The sequence below is a fragment of the Ostrea edulis genome, chromosome 6 (genome assembly GCF_947568905.1).
Source record: "Ostrea edulis chromosome 6, xbOstEdul1.1, whole genome shotgun sequence".
NCBI classification, from domain to species: domain Eukaryota; kingdom Metazoa; phylum Mollusca; class Bivalvia; order Ostreida; family Ostreidae; genus Ostrea; species Ostrea edulis.
In genome coordinates this window covers 25,203,773-25,228,726 of record NC_079169.1, presented here as the reverse complement: position 1 = coordinate 25,228,726, position 24,954 = coordinate 25,203,773, and the positions used below count along the sequence as shown (strand labels likewise).

Genomic DNA, 24,954 nt, shown 5'->3' with positions numbered 1-24,954 from the left:
TTTAGTTTTGCTATAAATCTAAACATTAATATTTAGATTTCCAATTTTAATAGTGATCAAAGATTTAAAAGAATTGCATTCCGGAAATTCCCGCGATCTCACCGATGATTACCGATAATTTTACCTCATTTTTACAATGGATACCTTAATATAGAACAAAATATGTTGGCATGTCAATATCATGAACATTGAACGACTTTACAATGACCACAATTCAAAGCGGAGAGAAACATAAGTACTTTTATTGGTATATACACGCACTGCTCATATCATACAAAGCATTTTCCATACTTGAATAAATTATAAATCATAACCTATTTACAGAAACAAAGAAAAAAATATTAATGCCGATATGCTGGTATTATGAATATTTCATTATCTTTACACTAACTTCTGCCTTCTTAGCAGAACTTGCAAAAAGGGAACTTCAAATGCCGGAGTTACGATTGGTTTTCAAGAAAGAAGAATCTTGATAGAATTTGATGGAATACTGGGATGTCGACAAGAAGCAGATCAACTAGGTAATCATGGGAACATCCGATGATTGAGTACAAGAAATTCGATTCAAGCATTCAGAAAATCCATAAACGTGCTGATTTTTTCTTTTCATTTTTAACGTTAACAGAACATGAAATTAAAACTTCCTCTGTTGATTATAAAATTAAAACCTCCTCTGTGGATTATAAATCTTAAACTGCACCAAGTTACCTCATATCGTATAATATAGGTCAAAATTAGCTTCATTCCTTAAATAACGTTTTTGTTTGTTTTGAACATATTTTATTGATGAAATCAAAAGGATTGGGAACAAGTTCTGACAACTTACAAGTCCCTCTCCTAGACGTACAGAATGAACAGATGAAAACAGCGCTATGCGGTTTTATATCGTAATCCTTATTCTAAGATACTTAAAAAATATGTACTTGTGAGATCCAGACCAAACAGTTTACTAGTATCTCATGATATTCACCACAAAAACACTGTTATTGTTTCATGTTCAAACTATTTTCTGGCACACGTGTTTCCGGAATGCTTTCACATTTGTTTCGAAGTTCGGTCATCTTTCCATGAGAGATTTCTAAGATAGGTTGTATTTCATTTACAGATTTCATTATTTTCGATATTATATTCAGTCTCGACTTCTCTTTTATCCAGTCTGGTAGCTCATGCCATGAAGAAAATCTGACTAGTTTTTCAAAATGATACGTACCAAATACTACGAGTACCATTCTTTGTATGACGTCATGCTGAAGAACATATACTCCCTCTCCTTCCCTGAAGACAAATTCTTCAGGTATGATTGATGATAATTGGACGTTCTTAAGAGAAATGTCACATGCCATAAAGAGTTCATTGAGCTCAGTGTTTGATTTGTTTAGGTTTATTGTCCTTTTATTAAGACTCATAAATACTAACATCACAAATTCAGAACGTTCCATCTCCTCCGAAGACTTGCATTTTCTTTCCAAATACATCTTCAGATATAACAGCGGCCGATTTGAAAAGAGAAGGGGACCAGGCTTGGTCTGAAAGATCCTGCATCTTGACAACAGTGTATATGTTTCTGCGTAACCAAGATATAGTTCGTTACCACTAGCTATGTTTTCTACTTTCCCGAAAGCTTGTTTAGGATTGTAGTGACCAAATATGGAATGTAGAATTTGATTCCTGTCACCTGGACTCAAACTATCGTAATTTAGACAAATGTCATGCAAAGGCCCAATTCCTAATTCCAATAAGATTTTCTTGATTTCATTTATAACTTCTGTCCATTCTTCATCAGACATTGTAAAAATTGCAAAGTTGTCTTTTGTATTACCAATGTTTGAGCACAGGGTTTTAATCTTAAGCATTATATCTTCTACATTTGACAAATGCTTTGAAAATGGGTCTTCAACTATGACGCAATCGGCACATGAACTAACATCAAATTCAGCTATGTCCTCTATGACCACTGGCTTCCTTCCGGTTACAGACAGATAGACTTGTTTTGCTGTTGTCGTTTTCCCAGATCCCCAGCGTCCATGGAAGCACAGAAATTTTCCTCCATTTTGTAATATATGTACTGCGTCATGAAAGGCTGATGTTTTAAAGAAAGGTACTTCTGGAAAACAATATGATTAAAATACATAGATATTTGCACTAAATATAGGGGGAAATGTATTTGCATATAATACTTTAAAAAACGTATGTTAAAACTTAGTTATTTTTAATCTACACTAATACCACTTCTATGGAGTAAAGAGACTTCCTCTTCCTGCCGTCTCCCTGGTTCTGAAATAATAGATTTGCTCAGTATGACCATGACATGAAATCCGCAGCTCAAGTTTTGAGTCGGCATATTAGATGAACTTGATAGATGAAATGAAATTAAAGACATATTATGGTCGTAATGCTGTAAAGATGCTTCCTCTGCGATTAACTCTAATGTCCAAAATTAAGCTTGTATTAATTTAACAGAAAACTGGCTTGCTCCTCGAATGTATAATAGGAACAAATGACCACTAGTTTTCCGAAACTGCCAAGAAACACAGGATGTATATGGTGGACAAAATTTTATTGAGGTTTTCACTATAGATAACATTAGCAAACAAATCCCATATTTACATAATACAATTGTAACAAGTCGGCTGACGCGTTACGTTTCACACAATGTCATAACAAGCACACACAACAGTCTGAGTGTCTAATTGAGAGAGTGGATGGTATGGCCGCATTGTAAATCCGAACCAGGGGAGATAACCGGATACCGACATAACGATGTAGAACGGGCAAACCGGTGGCCCCATGGTACACACAGGCGCCGGAAGTCCAAATGCGTGTATGACATAATGGACTTGGAATGGTTTTGGACCTACCTGATGTCCCTGTTCCTCCGGGGGATTGCTGCTAGGTAATAGTGCCGGTACTTCCTCGTACCACACAAGGCACTCCAGACACAGTCTCCCCTCCGTTTAAAAGAGGTGGAGAGAGAAACCAAGCCGTACTGAGGCTAGCGATTCTTCAATCCATATTTTACTTTGTACCGTAGACAAATTCACTGACTTAGAATGGCGACCAGCTTCGCACACTGACAGCCCTCCGTCGTAACAGACAACTGGGGGAGGAACAACAGGCCAGATGAGATCCAAATATTCCTTTTTATCTCCCCTGGTCCGCAGCACACCGACAATGCGACGAAGAAGGCGGTTAGGGAATGCCAAGGGCATTTTCTTCCCTGGTTTGTGTATATTGCTGAAATACCAGAGGCGATGAATCTGTAAAGATAAAAATGCTAGGCGCAGATTACTGCAATACACGTGCAAAGTAGCATGTAAAGCATTAAAATGGTAAGAGGGTGGGTGGGTGGGTTTTTGGCTGTTCATGTTTGACGATGATGCCGAAAAAGGAAACGTTGGGCAAATGAGGTTAGACAACTCGTTAAGGGTTTGGCTGTGCTAACCTTAAGCTGTACCTTAGCTTATTCCGCTTAATATCATGAATTGATGACGGCCGGTATGACAAAAATACACATGCTTTATCGTAAATTAATAGAGATTATTTTGATACGAGGATAAAATAATCGGCATTAATTTAACAGAAAACTGGCTTGCTCCTCGAATGTATAATAGGAACAAATGACCACTAGTTTTCCGAAACTGCCAAGAAACACAGGATGTATATGGTGGACAAAATTGTATTGAGGTTTTCACTATAGATAACATTAGCAAACAAATCCCATATTTACATAATACCATTGTAACAAGTCGGCTGACGCGTTACGTTTCACACAATGTCATAACAAGCACACACAACAGTCTGAGTGTCTAATTGAGAGAGTGGATGATATGGCCGCATTGTAAATCCGAACCAGGGGAGATAACCGGATACCGACATAATGATGTAGAACGGGCAAACCGGTGGCCCCATGGTACACACAGGTGCCGGAAGTCCAAATGTGTGTATGACATAATGGACTTGGAATGGTTTTGGACCTACCTGATGTCCCTGTCCCTCCGGGGGATTACTGCTGGGTAATAGTGCCGGTACTTCCTCGTACCACACAAGGCACTCCAGACACAGTCTCCCCTCCGTTTAAAAGAGGTGGAGAGAGAAACCAAGCCGTACTGAGGCTAGCGATTCTCCAATCCATATTTTACTTTGTACCGTAGACAAATTCACTGACTTAGAATGGCGACCAGCTTCGCACACTGACAGCCCTCCGTCGTAACAGACAGATGGGGGAGGAACAACAGGCCAGATGAGATCCAAATATTCCTTTTTATCTCCCCTGGTCCGCCAACAGCCATCGATATGATGGACTCGCCATGACCCGAGTACACATTTCACAAAAATATACACCCCAATGCAGGGGGTTAAGCTTAAAAAAGGAACTTAATGACCCGAGACACATTTCACCCCCCCCCCCCGAAGCGGTTAAGGCTTAGATTAACTGGTTAACCTAGTACATGTACACTGTAACACAAAACCACTGACCCCCCCCCCTAATAATGTGTGTTAGGGCTCACCCCCTCCCCCCCAATAAAGTGCGTTAGGGCTTATATTAACTTAATTAGCGTTTGTATTAGATCCTGGACGAAAATGTCATTGCCAGAATTAGACAAGTGAGTTCCATCGTGCCTAAACAAATTGTGATTAAGTATTGAGATATGGGGGTGGCTAATGATGGATCCCCCTACCTCTTCAATGGCAGTAGCCGCTCTGCGGTTGACCTTTTTTCGCTTCTGATCAATTTTCTTATTTCTGGCCAGAGGCACACCGTGCCAAAAAAAAAAGTCTCGGCAGAATATGGACCAGACAAGTATGGTTTGGGGCATAAGCGCATGATACCTGAGAAACGTGCATTGAATTTCCTGTCCCAGAATTTTGTTGTTTAGCTCTTCTGAGACCAGAACATTTGATCCCAGGTGAATCACCAGGATATATGGAAGTGGGAATGATTTAAGCAGATGAAGGACGAAGGGATCGAGGTCATGCCACTTCATTCCACGCCTGGCGTGCCACTGGACTGTTGCTTGCAGACCCAGGTTTCTACTTCCGTGTTGACTCGCATACTCGCCTGTCCAATATGGAATTGAGGATCCCATGATCCAGATGGTTTTGTTGCCTAGAATGACTTTGTATGGGTCAGTGAAAGTAGTATATTACTAAACTGTATAGAAGGTAATAGTATATATATGCCGTGAGTAATTATATTCTAATATATGTGGTAAATGCATTTTATTTCCATCCACCGGATTTCATTATCTCAGAATCATAGGCCCCTCATAAAGCCATGTCAGTGGCCCTGCCGATTCTGAAACTATGTGTTGCAAAATGACCCTGAACCCCAGCAATTACCAAAGGTTTTAGTAGAATTGCGTTAAATTGATATCTAGTAAGGGGAGCTGCATTTATTGGCAGGATGGTTTCCGCCACATTCTCTGCATTTGTGGTTGAATCTGCAATTGGGGGGAAAATTACAAGCTTTACCCTGGTTGAAAAATTTGCATGTGCCTAGTGGTTTGCTGTCGGCCATGTTAGTTGACCGAGACTGGCTCTGTGTGGGGTTTTGTTTGTACCTTGCTTGCTCAGTGTTGCTGCTCTGGGAGAAGGGGTTGGTGATATACAAAAGCCAGAGCTCATTATTTATTTGACCCCAGGGGATACTTGGGTTACTGGCCATTCTAAGTCGGAATTGTTCCTCGTATTTGAACCAACCAGATGAACGGTTTGCTGCCAGGCGTATGTCCCTAATATATTTAAGTAAGCCTTGAGCTTTGGTGGGGAATTTTTCTAGCAACACGCTAAAAAATATCAAAAAAGCCGACGTCCATCTATCTATTTTAAGATAGACGTTGGACCTTTGTTTTACAAGACACATGCGGCCATTTTTTATCTGAATTTCCCCTTGCGAATCGGAGTAGTCTTGTAACTCGCGTGCAGATTTTAACAACAAAGATATGTCAATAAATTTTCCTTGCCAGATTTTTTGTTTTAGATTGTGGGGTACATGGGCCGACAAGGGGTCAAAATAACTAGGGGTTGAGAGAGGTTGGTAGTCATCAATTTCGAGGGCGGACTGAATGGGAAGAAAATTATCGGAGTCTAATTGGGGGATGTCAATTATTGACTCACCGCTTGAGGTGTTATCCCCCGCCGGTGGTTCGGCCACGTTGACAATGGCGTCTGGCGTGGGTTGTCTGTGATGCTGCCTAGGGGGCGAAATCCGAGTTCTCGGTCGGCTCCGGCCTCTGGAAGGGGAAACCCTCTGCTCGGCTGCCTTTCTTTTTGAATGCGTTTGCACTTTTGTGCGAATTGGCGGCATGATTGGGAGGATTTAAACTGAGAAATTCTCTAAGCGATTTTTTGGCTGTTGATGTTTGACGATGATGCCGGAAAAGGAAACGTTTGGGCAAATGAGGTTAGACAACTCGTTAAGGGATTGGCTGTGCTAACCTTAAGTTGTACCTTAGCTTATTCCGCTTAATATCATGAATTGATGACGGCCGCTATGACAAAAATACACATGCCATATCGTAAATTAATAGAGATTATTTTGATACGAGGATAAAATAATCAGCATTAATGGATGCAAATATGGCATTCATTTCTTCCAGTTGTAACCGATGTTAATATCAACAACATGTAAATTATCAGTATGCAATTGGATTTTGTTTTCTAGCATTTCACTCTCACACTTACTTTGTCGTCTGCGAATATAACAGACGATAGCTATCACAAAGATAATGGCCACTACTACTACTACACTGATTCCAACAGCGGTAGGAAGGGGGAAGTACACGGCATCTACCTCTTCCGCAGTCGGTCTATAAAATAGTGAAAAAATCAAATTAAGATTAATCGATTATATCACTGAAAATGTGTTCACAATATTGCGATGCAGTGACCAGATATTTTTTTAACTCATTAATTTTTAATATAAATCCACAGTCTATTGATTAATATTAGACATGTCTTTTGTTAATGAGGGAAAGAATCGTTTTGTATCTTTAAAAAAATGCAGCCTTCGTTCTGTTGTACAAATATCCATACATACATGTAATTAAAATAAATCCTTTAAAAACTCGATAGGAGGGTAAACTTGGACTGGTCGTCAACGAAGTTGAATAGAATATTTGAGAAGATTGATTCGTAGACCCTTTATAGACTCGAACATTGTCATCGGAACGGGACAGGAATAAAGATTATATTACATCTTTCATTACATCAATAATATGCTTGTATATATGTATGGCTCAGTCTTTGTCCGTTATTCCCTTATTTTCCGTCAAGTCGGGTAAAAGTATTAAAAACCCGTGTTAATGGAAATTGATTATTTACCTTGCTCTCAATCATAGTGTTTACAACACTAATAAGATTGATCTCTGTTCCTCATCTCCACGTGTTTTTCACGTACAGTTTTTAATGTCCTTATATACATACAAATCTTAAAGAATATTCATCTATCAATTTTGTTAGATTATTTGTCCTAGATAGTAACGAAACAGTTGCCTCACCTTTTTATTCATGACAAAAGAATTAACACATAAAACTAAAATAATGCACATTATCAAGCGCACTTGATAGCTAAAATACAATGAAGTACAGGTAGTAATACCCTTTGCAATGCGTTTTCTATAATTAATTAATTCACATAAACTGTCGTCTGCGAAGTACAAGATAAAGAACATAACGAACATGACCACCACTACTGTCACACTCAGTCCAATAACGATAAACCGGGGGGGGGGGGGGGGGGGGGGGGGGGGGGGGATGGGGATTCTAAATTGTCATCTGAAATCCTTAGTCAATTGTAATTATTTGTTTTATAAATATGACCATGTTTTCTATCTTTGATAAGAAATGAAAAGGTGAAGATAACGAACATTGATCAATCTCATAACTCCTACATAAAGCAATACAAAATAGAGAGTTGTGCAAACACCGACCCCTTGGCATACCAGAGGTGGAACCAAGTGCCTAGGAGGTGTATGCATCATCTGCCGACCGGTCACACCCGCCGTGAGCCCTATATCTTGATTAGGTAAACAGAGCAATCCGTAATTAAAATCAGTGTTTAAAGAGTGGTCAAAAAATTGATATAAAACATGGAATGCTACTCAAATGGCTTTTATTGACAAGTTTCAAACGGTGTAAAGATAAAAGGTGTACTTACTGACCATGATACGTTTTATTGATACAAACTGGATCTGAAAATTTAACATAAAATATATGAAATGTGTTTACGGAAACCAGGTAACAACTCTCATTGCAAAATAGTGTGTTTAATTACCTAAGAATATTTTATGATACACTGTATATTCATTCAATTCTGGGGTTATCAGAAAGATCTAAATGATATCAGTTTTAACATTTGCAAAAGACATGTGAAAAGTCTAAGATTTGGACATTGACGTGAGGAAACACAAGCGCAATCCAACGTTATCTTACATTGGTAGACCTCATTGGACTGGAATGGGTCCTCAGGACACCCAGCTGACTGATCACAAGGGACTGTGTCCACTGTGTTGGCATCGGTGTTATACTCCGGACAGTAACCTGTACAACGACATAATCCATCCTCAACAGTCTCAAATGGTAAGGTAAAGGGTGGGGGTATAGGAAAAATTTTATCCGAAGGTTATTTGTTTAAATGATAAGAACTGCCCTAACGCAGATAAAGTTTTCATTCTGGCATATACATTATATTATAGATAGATGGATGGAGTGAGATTGACAACACATTTCTTCGCAATATTCAGAATTATGGTATATTCCAAAGCTTATATAACAAGCCATGTTGATTACTTCCGTGAAACTGTCCATTACTGTAAGTGTAATTAATTTAGCGGGATTCAAATTTTAGCAGTTTTTGGTGGTGAAACAAGAGCACTAATTCATAGTTGTGCTAAAATATGAAATTCCCAATTTGTCCATTATCATACATAGAATAAGCGCTAAATCATTAATATGTCAAATTGTGCATCATTGTCGAGTGTGCCAAATGTTGAATTCGCTAGAATAAGTACATATACAGAACGTTTCAAGTGTGTCCGGGTGATTTAATCAAAATCTGATGCAGTTTAAACGAAACATCGCAAAAATACTTTTTTAAAAAGCATTGCCTTTCAGCCGATATACCCAGTTTGTTTATAAAATCATTTTTATATAGATTTTACAGACATTATTGGTCTTTTCACCGCTTCTCAAGACTAACAATTCCTATATCAGTAATGCATACATGTATACCGTATAGCCTAACGTACATCTCGTGGCAGATTTATCATTTCTCGTACGAAGTAATAATTTCCCCGAAAATCTTGACAACACGGAGGCTACGTGGAATTTAGGGAGTTTATATGTAAGGTCAATTGAATTCGACATAGACCCCATCCTTGCCAACTTATCAGATGAAATGTTTGTGACTGAATTCTGACAGAGACTCCGCCTCTCCACAGTCAGAAACCAAGCCCTTTTACAATGAGGCAGGGCGGAAGTGAGCGTAGAATATTCATTCAGTTCAATCATCAATGTTGAATGTTCTACATGTATCTGTATTCAAATATTTTCTTTAGAATGCATTTCATTTTCACTTTCGATTAGGATATTACCCGCACTGCAGGACAAATTATAAAGCATTTCTGGGATAATTGATTGATATTAATGTCAATTGCAAATTACTATTCCGGTTTACTTATTATATTTTCACACTTCAGAACAATCTCCAAAACGAAAGCAACTAAGTAATATTTATGTGTATCTGTACATGATAACGAGATAAAATATGTCGTACACCGCCCCGATACGCACCTGTCTGGACCCACACGGGCTGTATACAGATCTCCCCGGACCGGTTCCTCTCGTCCACGATACAGTGGTACACATTGGTGGCACTGGGACAATCAAACTTTTCCTTGTCCCGATTCCAATTGTCTCTATCAAATGCGCATAAGTCTCCCCGAATTTTAAACATGGTTGTCTAATTTTCAATCTATGTAATGTAAAACATAGTCGGCTTTATGAATTAATTTCCTGTTATGAGCATATAATACAAAACTCAATAGTTGTTGCCCTACATATCGCTGGGCTTTAAATAGCACATTGTATTTTAAAGATTCGTCCTCTATAACTTGAATTATGAAGTACCTCACTACTGCATAGATAATCACAACCCTGCCCTGTCCTTTCAGCGCTTACTGTCTATCTGATCAGCATAGTGATTGATGTGCTTGACTGTAAACCTGAATAACATTGTTACAAGTTCAGCAGGGATTATTATTTGTTCCTCTAGTTAGTCTGTTTGCTTGTTATTTCACGTCCAGGTTCGAGCATTTTTCACTCCTGTAGAGACGTCATTAGGTGAAGTGTCACGAATGCTGGCCTTTACAAAGCACTTACAGCCGTAGCAGTGATAGTTCTTTATCGTATCATCGTCTCTTGTTTTCAAGGTCATATCCAATAGATATGTGATTGGCAAACGAACCTCCATTGCCAATGTTAAACGTCTAATGTTGCCTATTGCATCATGTAACATAACGATTTGGAATAATCTGAATTGCTGTTTCCCACTGTGTGTCTATAGAGAGGAATAACAGATAGGAAGTTTTATAAGCACATGTCTTATTCATATGGTAGAGTGTGTAATATCAATTGTGTTAGGAATTGGGGATAAAGTACTGTCAATCAGATTTATAGGTAATGAATTTACGTACTCATTGATTAATGCATCATTAGTGTTATTCATCCGATCGCTTGATCTACGTTGTGTATGTTCTGTGTTGGTGTCCTGTCGAGGTTATTCTGTGATCATTTCAAAACACTGCTGCTCCAGACACTCCATATTGCAACAAATATCCTGGCTACAAGTATTCTTTTAAATGACCACACTTCGTGTAATTGGCTTTTAAAAATGTATGAATACGCGAGTCACAATGCGATACATTATTGGTGTTTTATAATTACATTGCATTTTATTGAAATCTACAAAAGCAGGTAATTCAATCCATGTTTTACAAAATGCCGATCTACGCTTTATAAAAAAAGACACGTCATGATAAGTCACATGCCTCAAATGTCACGAGATTAGAGCACGTGTCTGTTACAAAATCGATATGCAAGGCATGACTCAACGTTTTTGAAAAATCATATTTAATAGCATCCTTAAAGTAATGATTTCCGATTGTTTGACTGAATGTGTCTACTTTCAGTTTCGTTATCATCCTGTTCTTTTAATCCAGGAAGAGAATGCTTCACATAAACGCGTAGTAGTTTTACAACATTTACGCATAGGTGCTTGTGTCAAGGATATTGCATTAACCTATATGTAAACAATGAAAGAAATTCGAACCACGAATAAATATTCCTCTCCGATCTATGGTGTCTCTTTCTACATTTTTTCATGTTTCAGGAAGCTTAACTACATTTTGTCATTACCACAGAACACTAATTTATACACGTTTTAAAAATGTCTTATCCCACTGATAATCAAGTGGGGGATATTTGAATCAAGCAATCGATGAGCAAGTCGCAAAAGGTGAGCAAACTACTGTTCAAAGCAAAACGCCATAGCGAACTGCTATTAAAACTTTGTTTGAACTTTCCAAAAAAATTGTGAATGGTAAAGGCGCTCTATTTGCAAACTGCACGGCATAATGGCCATTTATATGCGACTTGTTCTATTATGAAAGTACTTTTGTCAGAGATGAAAAGGGCAGTGATTCTGTGTTTCAGCCTATCTATAAACCATATTCAAATGAATATCGAAATTATTTTGAAGTTAAGAGTTGTGGATGGTACATACATTAAAACCAAGATAATATGTAGCGGATACAAAGGTGTAAACATTGAAACTTGGGAAAATGTTGCTGTCAGTCAAAAACTAATTTATCTCTAGAAATGTTAGCCTTTCAAGATAACTGGGAGATTGTGCATCAGTAAAGTGATCCATTTGTTCGTACAATGTTTGCATATGATGCAGAGCGATGTTTGCGCAAACAGGGAGATCAGTGAATCTGAATTTTGTAACTCTCTCGGGATTGGCACGAAGCAGAAGACATGACCAGATTAAGTGCGATGGAAAGGTGTAAGAGAGCAATGTCACGGCGGAGATGGATCCTTGACGGCTATAACATTTATCAGTTCCCTCCACCCACTAAGCATAAAAAAGGAACTCGCAAAGTTACTTTTGAAGGTTTGACGCAAGACGCTCGTGTGTTACTTTATGCGATGTTGAAGATTGGGACATAAAATTGGCGATCTGTTTCAACTTTGGTTGCAGAAAATTTTATGAATGAACTTGCTGAATATGCGAGATCCAATAATGGTGTTCCAAATGGGGCTATGTTGAATAATGATACGGGTAAAATGTCCCAACTTCATGGAATGAGGATGAATCCCAACAGGTGAATAGCAATCCTTATCGAGTGTCTCATAAGACTAAAACTCGCAATCTACCGCATTAGTAATTCTATTGGCCAGAAAACAATTATGATACTAGCACACTTAGATATATGTTTATGATATGATGTTTCGTTAATCATGATATCATGTCATATCTAAAACCTGTAGTTTCTACTGATGTACTTTTACTATCGTATCCAAACTTTTTAATTACAAACTTTGCAGTGCTTAGATATAGACCACCTTAAACATAACCCACCTTCATGTTCTTCTGTCAACTATAGTCCAGTTGGACATGCCATTACTCCCTGGTGATTTCGAAATAGTTGAAAATGACGAAACCACTGATTTTAAAACATCATAAATTCAGAGAGCCCTGATCTTTCAATTTGCGCCAGAACTTCATCTCTATTATAACTTCTTATGACAATTGTGCCAAGCGGCTGACTTAATTTGAGAAGGAAGAATTTGCCACCTTGTCAGAATGGATATAAAGTATAAGAGGAATATCAAAATTCCGTATTAGACACATCAAAACAAACGTGTGATATCTATCATTATGTGCTTACTAAATCTCAACTGATAAAAGAATTAGAAAGGTTACATGAGGAATATTTATTGGTTTCATCGGACAAAGCTGGTACAGTCACAAAATTTTAGGCTCATCATTACAACTGTGTTTTAAACGACCTATAATTCCACATTTGGTAGTCCTACTTAGACTCCACGTTCCCTTTCAAAATATGAAAAGCTCAGTCATTTAATATCTCAGTCAATCAAAAATAGATTTTGTCACGACAAAAGTTACTTTTGTCCAATGGAAGATAATTTTTGTGATATGTTATACATTTTGATAACCTGAACTTGTTGGGGAAAATCACTTTTGTCCTCACAAACTTCAATCTAATTGAAATTAGATGTTAGATCCGCTCGCGTACTCGCATACATATACGTTATGTACGCGAGCGGATCTAACATCTAATTTTAATTAGATTGCACAAACTTGGATTTCGAGTACAAAATCACGAGAGTCTCATTTGGTGCCCCGAAGTGTTTTCCCAACTCTACATTTTGTATTCCTTATAAGAGGTATGAGATTGACCACTGTTCGTTGCCTTCACTCTTTCTAGAGACCATATCGGTTTGATGTATTCGACCTGACTAGACGTGGTATTTTGCCTTAAAATAGCTGATAAATGTAAAGTTAATTTATGGCTTTTATGTGATTTGCTAATACAACAATTCCATCGGTAGTTGATAATTTCATTTCATTATCATAAGAATTAATCAATCTATATTACAAACACATAAATGACCGAAGTACATTTTACATTTAACTAAAAAGCAACCGTCTATGTTCCTAGATCGATATACAGGTAAACAAACTTAGCAGTTGATCGTCATCCATGGGTGTTGTAATTTTGTTGAACTGCGTATCCAGAGCAAATAAGATAATTACATCCCATTGATATAACCTGTCAACATCAAACTAAATAATTGAAATATCTTTTGAAATATCTCCCCTTTTTCCTCAAAGCAAAAAAATAGATATTCCGTTTTGGAAGCTGCCATAACGTCACGAAGTGACCTAATTCCTACATGTAGCTGTATAGGGAAACAATCGGATGTATATTTCTGAGCCTTAGTAAAAGAGAAATTTCTTTTTTTATGGTTGATACATGATAACCTCCTTGGTCTCGAAATGCCGTGGTTATCTGATATTTCAAAACATTTCTCAACATCGGAAGTTGTAATCCTGCAACTTCCACAAAAACGTTGCCTTCATGCAAACGTGTGTGCGAAATATTATACGGTACTGATGTAGGGAAAATACCATAGATACGCAAAATTTCAATGTGGCATATCAAGTGGATAAAGGGTCTAGAAATCTGTTGAATCTGACTTATTCATTGGAGACCCTAGGGGTCTTTCTGAAAAAAAGAAAAGAGGGAGACTGGTGTAAAAACAGACACGAAGAATTAACTTTTACACTACTTGCTGCTAACTTGTGTGATATCATGAGAATTAAAACGATTTCAGACTATATTTTTATTTTGACAAGTTGTTTATTTTAATCTATTTACATTGTGCCCATGGTTATACGTGTTGAGCACATGATGACAAGTTTGAAATTTCATTCAATTTTTTTCCCTCATCCATTCATGCCTTGTGTACGTGGTGTCACGTGATTGTCTTGTGGACGGTATTTGTTTTTAGGGTGTGGTGCTTGTGTATGAACTTGTATAAAAAGATAAGGTATTTTGAAGACGATACTTCGTCAGCATGGTATAGTTAGCGGCAGTTTGAGTCTCACCACTGAAGTACCTAGTGATGCAGTTTGGTATTTTTCTTACGAGAAACCAACAATTATGTTACTGTAAAAACTAAATTCTAAATCATTTAATCTCTTTTTAAATCAATTCATTGCTACGTATACATTATCGTATAAAATATTCGAGAGAATTTGTATGTGCGAATAATTTATTTTTACTTTAGATCATTGTCATAATGGAGTTGCACAAATAAAATTATTATTAGCCATCTTTCTAACTACAAGACCCATTGACATGTCTATCTACAATGTATCTTAAATCTTTATGATATTCGCTTTGTTGAAAAAATCATATTTCAATAAATGAGTCTTATATTGCCACCACTCCCCTGTGTTGAAAGAGAGAGCAAAATAAATTGCTGGCGTCTGAGTTGTTTGTCTGTGCATTTCTTTCAACTCCTCTGAGATTTGCTCTAAATGATATACAGAATTTATTCCATCCAAGGGCTGTCGAAAAAAATATAAACTGGTGTCATCCTCCAGTTCCCACATACTGAGAGAGCTGACAAAAATCGATTTACCGAATCTTCCACAAGAATCTAAATCGGTCATCTTTATCCCGACGGAGGATTTGTTGTCGGATATATATAGAATGACTCTATTCTTCTCCAGGATATCGGCATCTGAAGCTTGGTGATCCTTAGTGTTACGTTCCAAGAGTTCTATAATGCACACAAAAATCGACGTAATTCAAAACTGCGAACATTTAATCATTGAATAACTATTGTTTGAAAAGTAAGGCGTCACAGCATGGTGGCCATACAAATTTTCAAAATGAAATAATGCTTATATTTCCATTGATATTTCAGCTGATAATGATAATTTCTACAGTTGATGCCATACAATTAGACAAAATTGAGAAATCAATAAAAAAAACGATACTGGTCTGTCATAAAAAAGACGCTATTTCGATTGCAAATAGTAAATTTCTATAGAACACTAAAATCATTTTACCTCAGATACAAGAACGTTTATATCGCAAAATATTGTAAAACCGTCCAAAGAAAACCACTCACATAAAATATCAGGCGTAAATTGTGGACTGCGTGATGCACTCCGGGACACATACACACGCATCCACACACATACACACGCATCCACGCACATACCCACGTACCCACCCACATACACACGCATCCACCCACATACACACGCATCCACCCACATACACACCCACACCAGTGACAATATCTCTCTTCCGTTCATAGCAGTGTCAGTTTATGTCTGCTCCAAAATGTATTAAGGTATTTTTCGTGGTAAAGAACTTTATTCTCCGATTTGTGTACACCGGTTTCTGCTAGAGCAAGCTTAACGAACATATGAACTTCTGTGTAATGCTTGGAAAAATGTGCTTCATTGCCGTGTACATACAAATACAGCAAACGAAACCTTCATTTAAGAGATTAAATGCATAACGAAAAGATAATGAACAATTTCGAAGGATTTAAATCAACACAAATATTTATTTACCAAATAATGATGAAAGTGAAGTAGATGAAATTCACATGACTGGTAAATGATTAGAAGCTGACGTTTTTTTTTCCATTGAGATTTTTTTGGAAGCGTTATCTGCCTTTTGTAAAAATAAGAAAAAGCTAATTTTCTAAACGTGTGTGTGATAAATGATCAATTTTATCTGATATTTCCATAAAGATAAATTGTATGTAACCCTACCAAGAGATTCTATGAAAATGTAATTTCTTTTTAAAATATTTTGATAAAACATGTTCTTTTCATAGCCTTCAATGTTAATTCTAGGTGAAATAACTTAAGAAGTAAAAAAAATGTTGAAAATTCCTAGGTGGATTAATTTTATTTGATGAAGCCTTCAAAATGATACCATGATTACAAAAATCCCACTATCCATTTACTAGCTATGAAATATGGTCGTTATACATTGAATACCTTAAATATGTTTATACACATGTCGTCTTTATACATCAATGTGTTAAAGTTGGTCAAAAAGTCAAAACGTATTGAACAAGATTGTTCTTGTTTGTTCATCGTTAGGCTACAGGTAAGTGATTAGGACCCACGTTGCAAATACACAACTAAGAATCCTAAAACTTTACAACAGTTGTGATAAATAAACTGTTGAATGTAAAATAAAAATGTATGTTAATAACATGTTTCTTCTTATAGAAATGAATGAAACATACATTTTCAGATGCTTAAAATGAAGACTTACTGCGTTCGTCTTTTATAATAGATGTTAATGGAATATGTTTAGCGTCATGGTTTTCGAGATTTGCTGTGCCTATAAAACAGAAATATGCAATTTCATAATTATACATGTATTTCTAATTCATTCAGTCATAAGGCCTTTCCTATATAAAACAGTCATGATTGAGAAATTGTTCCAAGAACGAAACAAAAATTGAACTCTTCGGACTATTTTTGCACAAAACTAATGAAAGCATTGATTACGTTTGTAACATATTCGTTGAATTTAGGAGTGTTCATTTTTCATTTCAGTAACCATGTGTCCTGATTAGTAGTTATGGAATATATCTACCTCTATTCCGGAGTGTGGGTTATATCTACCTCTATCCCGGAGTGTGGGTTATATCTACCTCTATCCCGGAGTGTGGATTATATCTACCTCTATCCCGGAGTGTGGGTTATATCTACCTCTATCCCGGAGTGTGGGTTATATCTACCTCTATCCCGGAGTGTGGATTATATCTACCTCTATCCCGGAGTGTGGGTTATATCTACCTCTATCCCGGAGTGTGGGTTATATCTACCTCTATCCCGGAGTGTGGGTTATATCTACCTCTATCCCGGAGTGTGGGTTATATCTACCTCTATCCCGGAGTGTGGGTTATATCTACCTCTATCCCGGAGTGTGGGTTATATCTACCTCTATCCCGGAGTGTGGGTTATATCTACCTCTATCCCGGAGTGTGGATTATATCTACCTCTATCCCGGAGTGTGGATTATATCTACCTCTATCCCGGAGTGTGGGTTATATCTACCTCTATCCCGGAGTGTGGAATATATCTACCTCTATCCCGGAGTGTGGAATATATCTACCTCTATCCCGGAGTGTGGATTATATCTACCTCTATCCCGGAGTGTGGAATATATCTACCTCTATCCCGGAGTGTGGAATATATCTACCTCTATCCCGGAGTGTGGATTATATCTACCTCTATCCCGGAGTGTGGGTTATATCTACCTCTATCCCGGAGTGTGGATTATATCTACCTCTATCCCGGAGTGTGGAATATATCTACCTCTATCCCGGAGTGTGGGTTATATCTACCTCTATCCCGGAGTGTGGGTTATATCTACCTCTATCCCGGAGTGTGGGTTATATCTACCTCTATCCCGGAGTGTGGGTTATATCTACCTCTATCCCGGAGTGTGGGTTATATCTACCTCTATCCCGGAGTGTGGATTATATCTACCTCTATCCCGGAGTGTGGGTTATATCTACCTCTATCCCGGAGTGTGGGTTATATCTACCTCTATCCCGGAGTGTGGGTTATATCTACCTCTATCCCGGAGTGTGGATTATATCTACCTCTATCCCGGAGTGTGGGTTATATCTACCTCTATCCCGGAGTGTGGGTTATATCTACCTCTATCCCGGAGTGTGGGTTATATCTACCTCTATCCCGGAGTGTGGGTTATATCTACCTCTATCCCGGAGTGTGGATTATATCTACCTCTATCCCGGAGTGTGGGTTATATCTACCTCTATCCCGGAGTGTGGGTTATATCTACCTCTATCCCGGAGTGTGGGTTATATCTACCTCTATCCCGGAGTGTGGGTTATATCTACCTCTATCCCGGAGTGGAACATCTTCGTCTTTATGTTGATCGATATCTATAAATCAGATCAATAATTTAACACAGTGCAAAATGATTGTATACTTTGAATTTGCAATGGTAGGTATACATCTGGAATGGCTGCGATATATGTCTGTGTAGTGTCAGTTAAAGTATCCCAGAATATATCCATGACTGTGATTAAATCGTTACTGATGATGACTAACACGCGAAGGTTCTGAGAACAATTTGTACGTCTTACAGGTGTCTGCTTTACATTCAGTTTGACTCTTTTTTTCAAATCACGAGGATGAGAGGTTTTGTTTTTACAGATATTCAAACCATGAAATCATTCATGCCAAAATATGAAAGCAATCTTCCAGAGACTATCCAATAGCAATAAAATGTTTGACATCTGGGTTAGTAATTCATTGAAAATGAAAACATCTTGAATTGTTAATAAACGAAAATTGGATTTTACGGATTTTTGTCAAATACAGAGTTTAGAAAACAGCATGTTTACCTCTTTGGTTCTTCCGCCGCCGCCGCCTCCTCCTCCGCCAAACAATATAAGTTAAAGATACACCGATTATTAGAATAATGGCGGGAACTATGATAGCCACAACTGTGTTTGTGGATTGGATGCTGTCGTTTGGTGTCGTCATTTGCGGTGAACTGAAAATGTAAAGAATTCATTTGGAGACCTAGGAAAAAATCAATTTGTAGAACATAAACTTTTGTGTGCTTGTTTTAATATATAAAAATATACTAAATGTACTAAAAATCATACTATATACCGTATCATTAGATAATAGTTATGTAATCTATTGTATAAAATAACAAAAGTTTAATTTGTCTAATAAATTAAATAGTCAGATCGATACCATTTTCTTCAGAGAAGCGGAAGGACATACATGTAGCCTACTAGGCTATGTCTAACCACTCCTCTAAGGAGAACAAGATCGACACGTGTAAATCATTTACTTTTTCGTAATGATAATGCTCTCTCTCTCCTTAAAACTTAAACTTAATTTATTTAAGGGTATTCAATCTTTTTGAGATTTCAAATGAAATGAAATCAACTAGATAACTTGTTTTGATGCAAGCGTTTGGCTATTGCGTAGTGAGAGACAATACGGAAGTTCCGAGTTCCCCAACAGTTATTTCCCTTTATCGAACTCTTCCGCAAATTATGACGTAAAATATGATGACAGTGGGTACATTTGCTAATTACAATCTTTGTATTATTTCTTAAAAGATGATATCCAGAGTTTCTGAGACCATCCTATCTCAGGGGAAAGGCAACTTTAGTGAGTTTATGAATATTGGATAACAAAATGGCTCAAACAAATATTGTTAATTGCCATCTTTCTTTGATAAAAGGGTCACTCATGTCGAAGAGGAAACGAATAATGATTTAATAGCCAATTTGATGATCTTATTCAAACAAATTATGCTTGATATGGCCAGAATATGCATACCAGTGATTGATATAAACAAAACTTACGCTTTCATTACATTAATCGTAAGTAATCATTATGTACATTGCCAGTCTACGATATAATGTATACATTGTGTACCCACCATACGTCATAAAATGAGAAAGAGTTCGACAAAGGGAAATAACTTTTGGGTAACTCGGAACTTGCGTATTACATGAATATACATACCTGTCTGTAGTTACAGTCCCAGTCTTATCAAGGCAGACGGAATCTGAAAGTAGTAAGTTTCAAGATGAGATTATCTGAGCATGTATATTCACATACATTTTTATTTGGAATCAATCCACGGTCGGTAGTGTTCCATTCCAAATGAGCTACACATAATTGTTGTCATGATATTGCACAATAGAATGGTGAAACAGCGCTGTTTATCTTTCGTGAAATACTGCATTTTGTCAAAGAGGTGTAGGAGCTATAGAACTGGGACTTTTGGTCTCAATCTCACTTTTCGCTATAAATCCCTTTAAAAGTAAGACTTATGGACCCAGAACCCGGTTTTAAAGTTTATAGAGTGGCATGCGTCTCTTTCCCTCCGCGAATGACAAACTACAACAGAAATTTCTTTTATAGAACGCAACATCAATGTACATTCAATAAATCCTTATTGTTTTATTTTGTTGTTAATTTTTTAACATTGTTGCTGTATTACTGATGGGTATTTCTTTTCCTTGACTTTTGTAGGTTTTTTTTTTTCCTTTTTATATGCGAGGTTTTTTTAGTATTATTATTTGCTTGCCTTTTCGTTTTTTGGTCTTTTTTGTGTGATAACATGAATAAGAAATTGTTTAAAATAGAAATAGAGATGTGATCATTGAGACACAAAATTTGATTTTAGTTCAATAATTCTTTGTCATTATATTACGTGTATCGATTTTTACGTTTTGCTTAAATCATTCTAGTTAATCTGATCATATATAGTGTTTCATTGGAAAATGTTTTAACAGCATTTGTCTTTGTTTTAAATGAATAAAGTGAATAAAAAAATTATGTTTACACAGTTTGATGTGAAGTACTTTCATTTACAGTTTTAAATTCAACAACTTATCCAGTTAAAACGTTTATCATAAAATATTCTCGATTATTGCCTGAATTTTCCTTGACGATTTACCTACATGTAACATGGCTACATGTTCAGGCAAGTTTTTTTGATTGTTTGGTGATAGTAGTGTTATTAATGTTTTACTGAGTGTTTAGCGATAGTAGTGTTATTAATGTTTTACTGAGTGTTTAGTGATAGTAGTGTTATTAGTGCTATACATGAGTGTACTGATAGTAGAGTTATTAATGTTTTACTGAGTGTTTGATGACAGTAGCATTATTAATATTTTACATTAGTGTTTAGTGGTAGTAGTGTTATTAATGTTGTTCATGAGTGTTTGGTGATAGTAGTGTTAAAAATGTTTTACATGAGTATTTAGTGATAGTAGTGTTATCAATGTTGTGCGTGAGTGTTTGGTGATAGTACTGTTACTAATGTTTTACTGAGTGTTTAGTGATAGTAGTGTTATTAATGTTTTACTGAGTGTTTACTGATAGTAATGTTATAATGATGTATATGAGTGTTTAGTGATAATAATATTATTAATGTTTTACATGAGTATTTAGTGGTAGTAGTGTTATTAATGTTTACATGAGTGTTTAGTAATAGTAGTGTTATTAATGTTTACATGAGTGTTTAATGATAGTAGTGTTATTAATATTTTACTGAGTGTTTAGTAATAGTAGTGTTATTAATGTTTACATGAGTGTTTAGTAATAGTAGTGTTATTAATGTTTACATGAGTGATTAATGATAGTAGTGTTATTAATATTTTACTGAGTGTTTAGTGATAGTAGTGTTATTAATGTTTTACTGAGTGTTTAGTAATAGTAGTGTTATTAATGTTTTACTGAGTGTTTAGTGATAGTAGTGTTATTAATGTTTTACTGAGTGTTTAGTGATAGTAGTGTTATTAATGTTTTACTGAGTGTTTTCAGTGATAGTAGTGTTATTAATGTTTTACTGATTGCTTAGTGATAGTAGTGTTATTAATGTTTTACAGAGTGTTTAGTGATAGTAATGTTATTAATGTTTACTGATTGCTTAGTGATAGTAGTGTTATTAATGTTTTACTGAGTGTTTAGTGATAGTAGTGTTATTAATGTTTTACTGATTGCTTAGTGATAGTAGTGTTATTAATGTTTTACAGAGTGTTTAGTGATAGTAATGTTATTAATGTTTACTGATTGCTTAGTGATAGTAGTGTTATTAATGTTTACATGAGTGTTTAGTAATAGTAGTGTTATTAATGTTTACATGAGTGTTTAATGATAGTAGTGTTATTAATATTTTACTGAGTGTTTAGTGATAGTAGTGTTATTAATGTTTTACTGATTGCTTAGTGATAGTAGTGTTATTAATGTTTTACAGAGTGTTTAGTGATAGTAGTGTTATTAATGTTTTACTGATTGCTTAGTGATAGTAGTGTTATTAATGTTTTACAGAGTGTTTAGTGATAGTAGTGTTATTAATGTTTTACTGATTGCTTAGTGATAGTAGTGTTATTAATGTTTTACTGAGTGTTTAGTGATAGTAGTGTTATTAGTACTGTACATGAGTGTACTGATAGTAGAGTTATTAATGTTTTACTGAGTGTTTAATGATAGTAGTGTTATTAATGTTTTACTGATTGCTTAGTGATAGTAGTGTTATTAATGTTTTACAGAGTGTTTAGTGATAGTAATGTTATTAATGTTTACTGATTGCTTAGTGATAGTAGTGTTATTAATGTTTTACTGAGTGTTTGGTAATTGAACGGGAAGCTTACATTTGTACACCTCATTGGACCAGTAGGTTTGCTTGGCACAGCTACTTGACTCACACACGGAAACATCTATTTTGCTGACCTTGGAGTTGTATTCTGGGCACATACCTAAAACCAGATATTGTTATTCCAAATAAATCACGATTCTGAACGAAATAGAAATCTGACAAATAAATAGTTCTATGCATTCAACAATGGGAATAAATGCCATCAATAAATATACTGCCCACAGTATCAGTGTACGTGACTAATTAATTTGTGTAATTATATGAAAGAATGTGTGTTTTCGTTCTATGATTGTAATTCCCAATGCTGTATATATCCATGATTGCCGAAAGATGACTGATCCTCTGAAAACAGAACGTAAACAAATACTTCGCATACTGTTCAATCGTTATTTAAGACAATAAACCTTCATATGCACGTTAAAACTTGTTCGCAAGACAAAGTTTAAAATCGATTGCTCGTTTGATCACGTTTATCGCATTGCTTTGAAACCACCCATTTCGTGTGACATACATGTGCAATAATCTAACCTTCCGGAATCCAGACCTTGCCAAGACAATGCTCAGTATCCTTGCCATTTTCGTCCAAAAGACAATGATATTGGTTTGGGTCAACACATTGAAGTCTCTGTGATGCCAGACTCCACTCGTCGTGGCGATGAGGACATTTAAACACGCCCATTTCTGCACATTCTCATCAAAAATACATACTCTCTGTTCAAAATAAAATGCTAAACTATAAAATAAGCGTATAATCTTCTTCGAGGTCCAATGCTCTGCTTGTTTGAACTAAAAAAGACAAATGATTTTAAATCCCCGTATCAACAATTACATTATGCATGTGTGGTAGTATATTATCTCTACCGGTATTTCATTATTTATTGAACTTCAGTTCTACCTACCTGTCAATGAAAATTCCTGTCGTCATATACGATTTGTTTATTTCATGGTACTGGAAGAGAGTTATCTTTTATTTTCAAACGCTTTTCATAACAAAAGTTTTCATTGGTTACTTCTGAATTTATTATCAAGTCATAATACAGCTAATTTAATTTCATTCTTTTTGTTAACAATTGTATTTAAACCGGATTACAACCGTGCTGGGGGCTTCTGCTAAACCAAACCTTGTAACAAGGTCAATATCAGGTGTTGTCTCACCCTCTATTTTGATTCATTCCCGGGGATTATCATTTTGCTATTTGGTATTTATCATACAATTGTTCAACTTTATTAAAGATTGAAAACTTTACTTATCTATTCATTATTTGATAACTAGTTTCAATCTAGGTGGATTCAAACGTACCAAGAAAAATCTAAAGGGTCAGATACTTTACATACATGTACAACATACGTTTAAAGCACAACACGAAGTATAAAAAAAAAAAAAAAAAAAACACGTTTCAATGGTAGTGGCAGAATGTCCAACTACTATACAAAGTACCGACAGGAGACGATGAACGACACAGCATGTCACAAAGAAGATGATGCCTATACTACAATGTATGTTGTTGTTTATTAGTCAAAAACAAATAATACTGATACTGTATATCTATTCCGTTTCATTTCTGTCCTGTTAGGGAAGAATTGGTGTTTTTTAAGGTGAAAAAAAAAGAAAAATAATAAGACCTAACTCCAAGTTTGAAAATCCACATACTGTCAATAAAACAGCATTACAGCCTGGATTAGCATTTAGCTTCACTGTCACGTGCATAAAGATCAAATACATGTATATAGAATTTCAAATCCACGGTAAATACAATGTATAGCAACTGAACTACTCTTGTAAAAATTGCACCTAGCCCTTTTAATTGATTTGCAAAACAGAGATTTGAGGTAGAAGGAGAAACAACCATTATCTTAGAACCAACAGCACCTGAGTATATTGATTATCTATTCATTGATCTTGAAGGTAGAAATGATAAGGCAAATCATGTAGATGAAAATATACAACAAATCACCCATGCTTTTAATGATATTTCATTAACCTTTTTATTAGCAATGCGAGCAAGTGAATTGGATACATATTGTATACCTCTGCTTCCTTCAGAAAAATATTCGATCCTTGGTGAATGTTAGCATAGAAATATCTGTTGTCTTGTTCTCTTGGATGTTTGTTGTCTATCGGCCGGATTATTTTCAGTATATAATCAAG

At 36.1% G+C, this 24,954-nt stretch overlaps 2 protein-coding genes across 6 annotated transcripts; both read right to left on the bottom strand.

The window, feature by feature from the left end:
- Positions 1-222: 222 nt before the first annotated feature.
- On the bottom strand, positions 223-10,279 carry LOC125667376 (uncharacterized). Its single transcript, XM_056142153.1, has 7 exons — positions 10,129-10,279; positions 9,793-9,973; positions 8,434-8,541; positions 8,159-8,192; positions 6,685-6,809; positions 2,227-2,274; positions 223-2,104 (listed from the first exon to the last, which is right to left on the bottom strand). Exons 2-7 carry the CDS (start codon positions 9,953-9,955, stop codon positions 984-986), a joined length of 1,599 nt encoding a protein of 532 aa, XP_055998128.1. The 5' UTR covers positions 9,956-9,973; positions 10,129-10,279; the 3' UTR covers positions 223-983.
- Positions 10,280-14,844: 4,565 nt separating this feature from the next.
- Positions 14,845-23,765, bottom strand: LOC125683386 (uncharacterized). Of its 5 annotated transcripts, none has more exons than XM_048924531.2 (8): positions 23,705-23,765; positions 23,334-23,516; positions 22,801-22,905; positions 20,162-20,204; positions 19,015-19,166; positions 18,505-18,549; positions 16,902-16,970; positions 14,845-15,375 (listed from the first exon to the last, which is right to left on the bottom strand). In XM_048924531.2, the coding sequence occupies exons 2-8, from the start codon at positions 23,482-23,484 to the stop codon at positions 14,969-14,971; spliced, it is 972 nt and encodes a 323-aa protein (XP_048780488.2). In that variant the 5' UTR covers positions 23,485-23,516; positions 23,705-23,765; the 3' UTR covers positions 14,845-14,968. The 5 variants fall into 5 exon arrangements, with proteins under 5 accessions (XP_048780488.2, XP_055998121.1, XP_055998123.1 ...); XM_056142146.1 differs by having other exon boundaries at positions 23,334-23,591; positions 23,705-23,758; XM_056142148.1 differs by lacking the exon at positions 16,902-16,970.
- Positions 23,766-24,954: the final 1,189 nt, after the last annotated feature.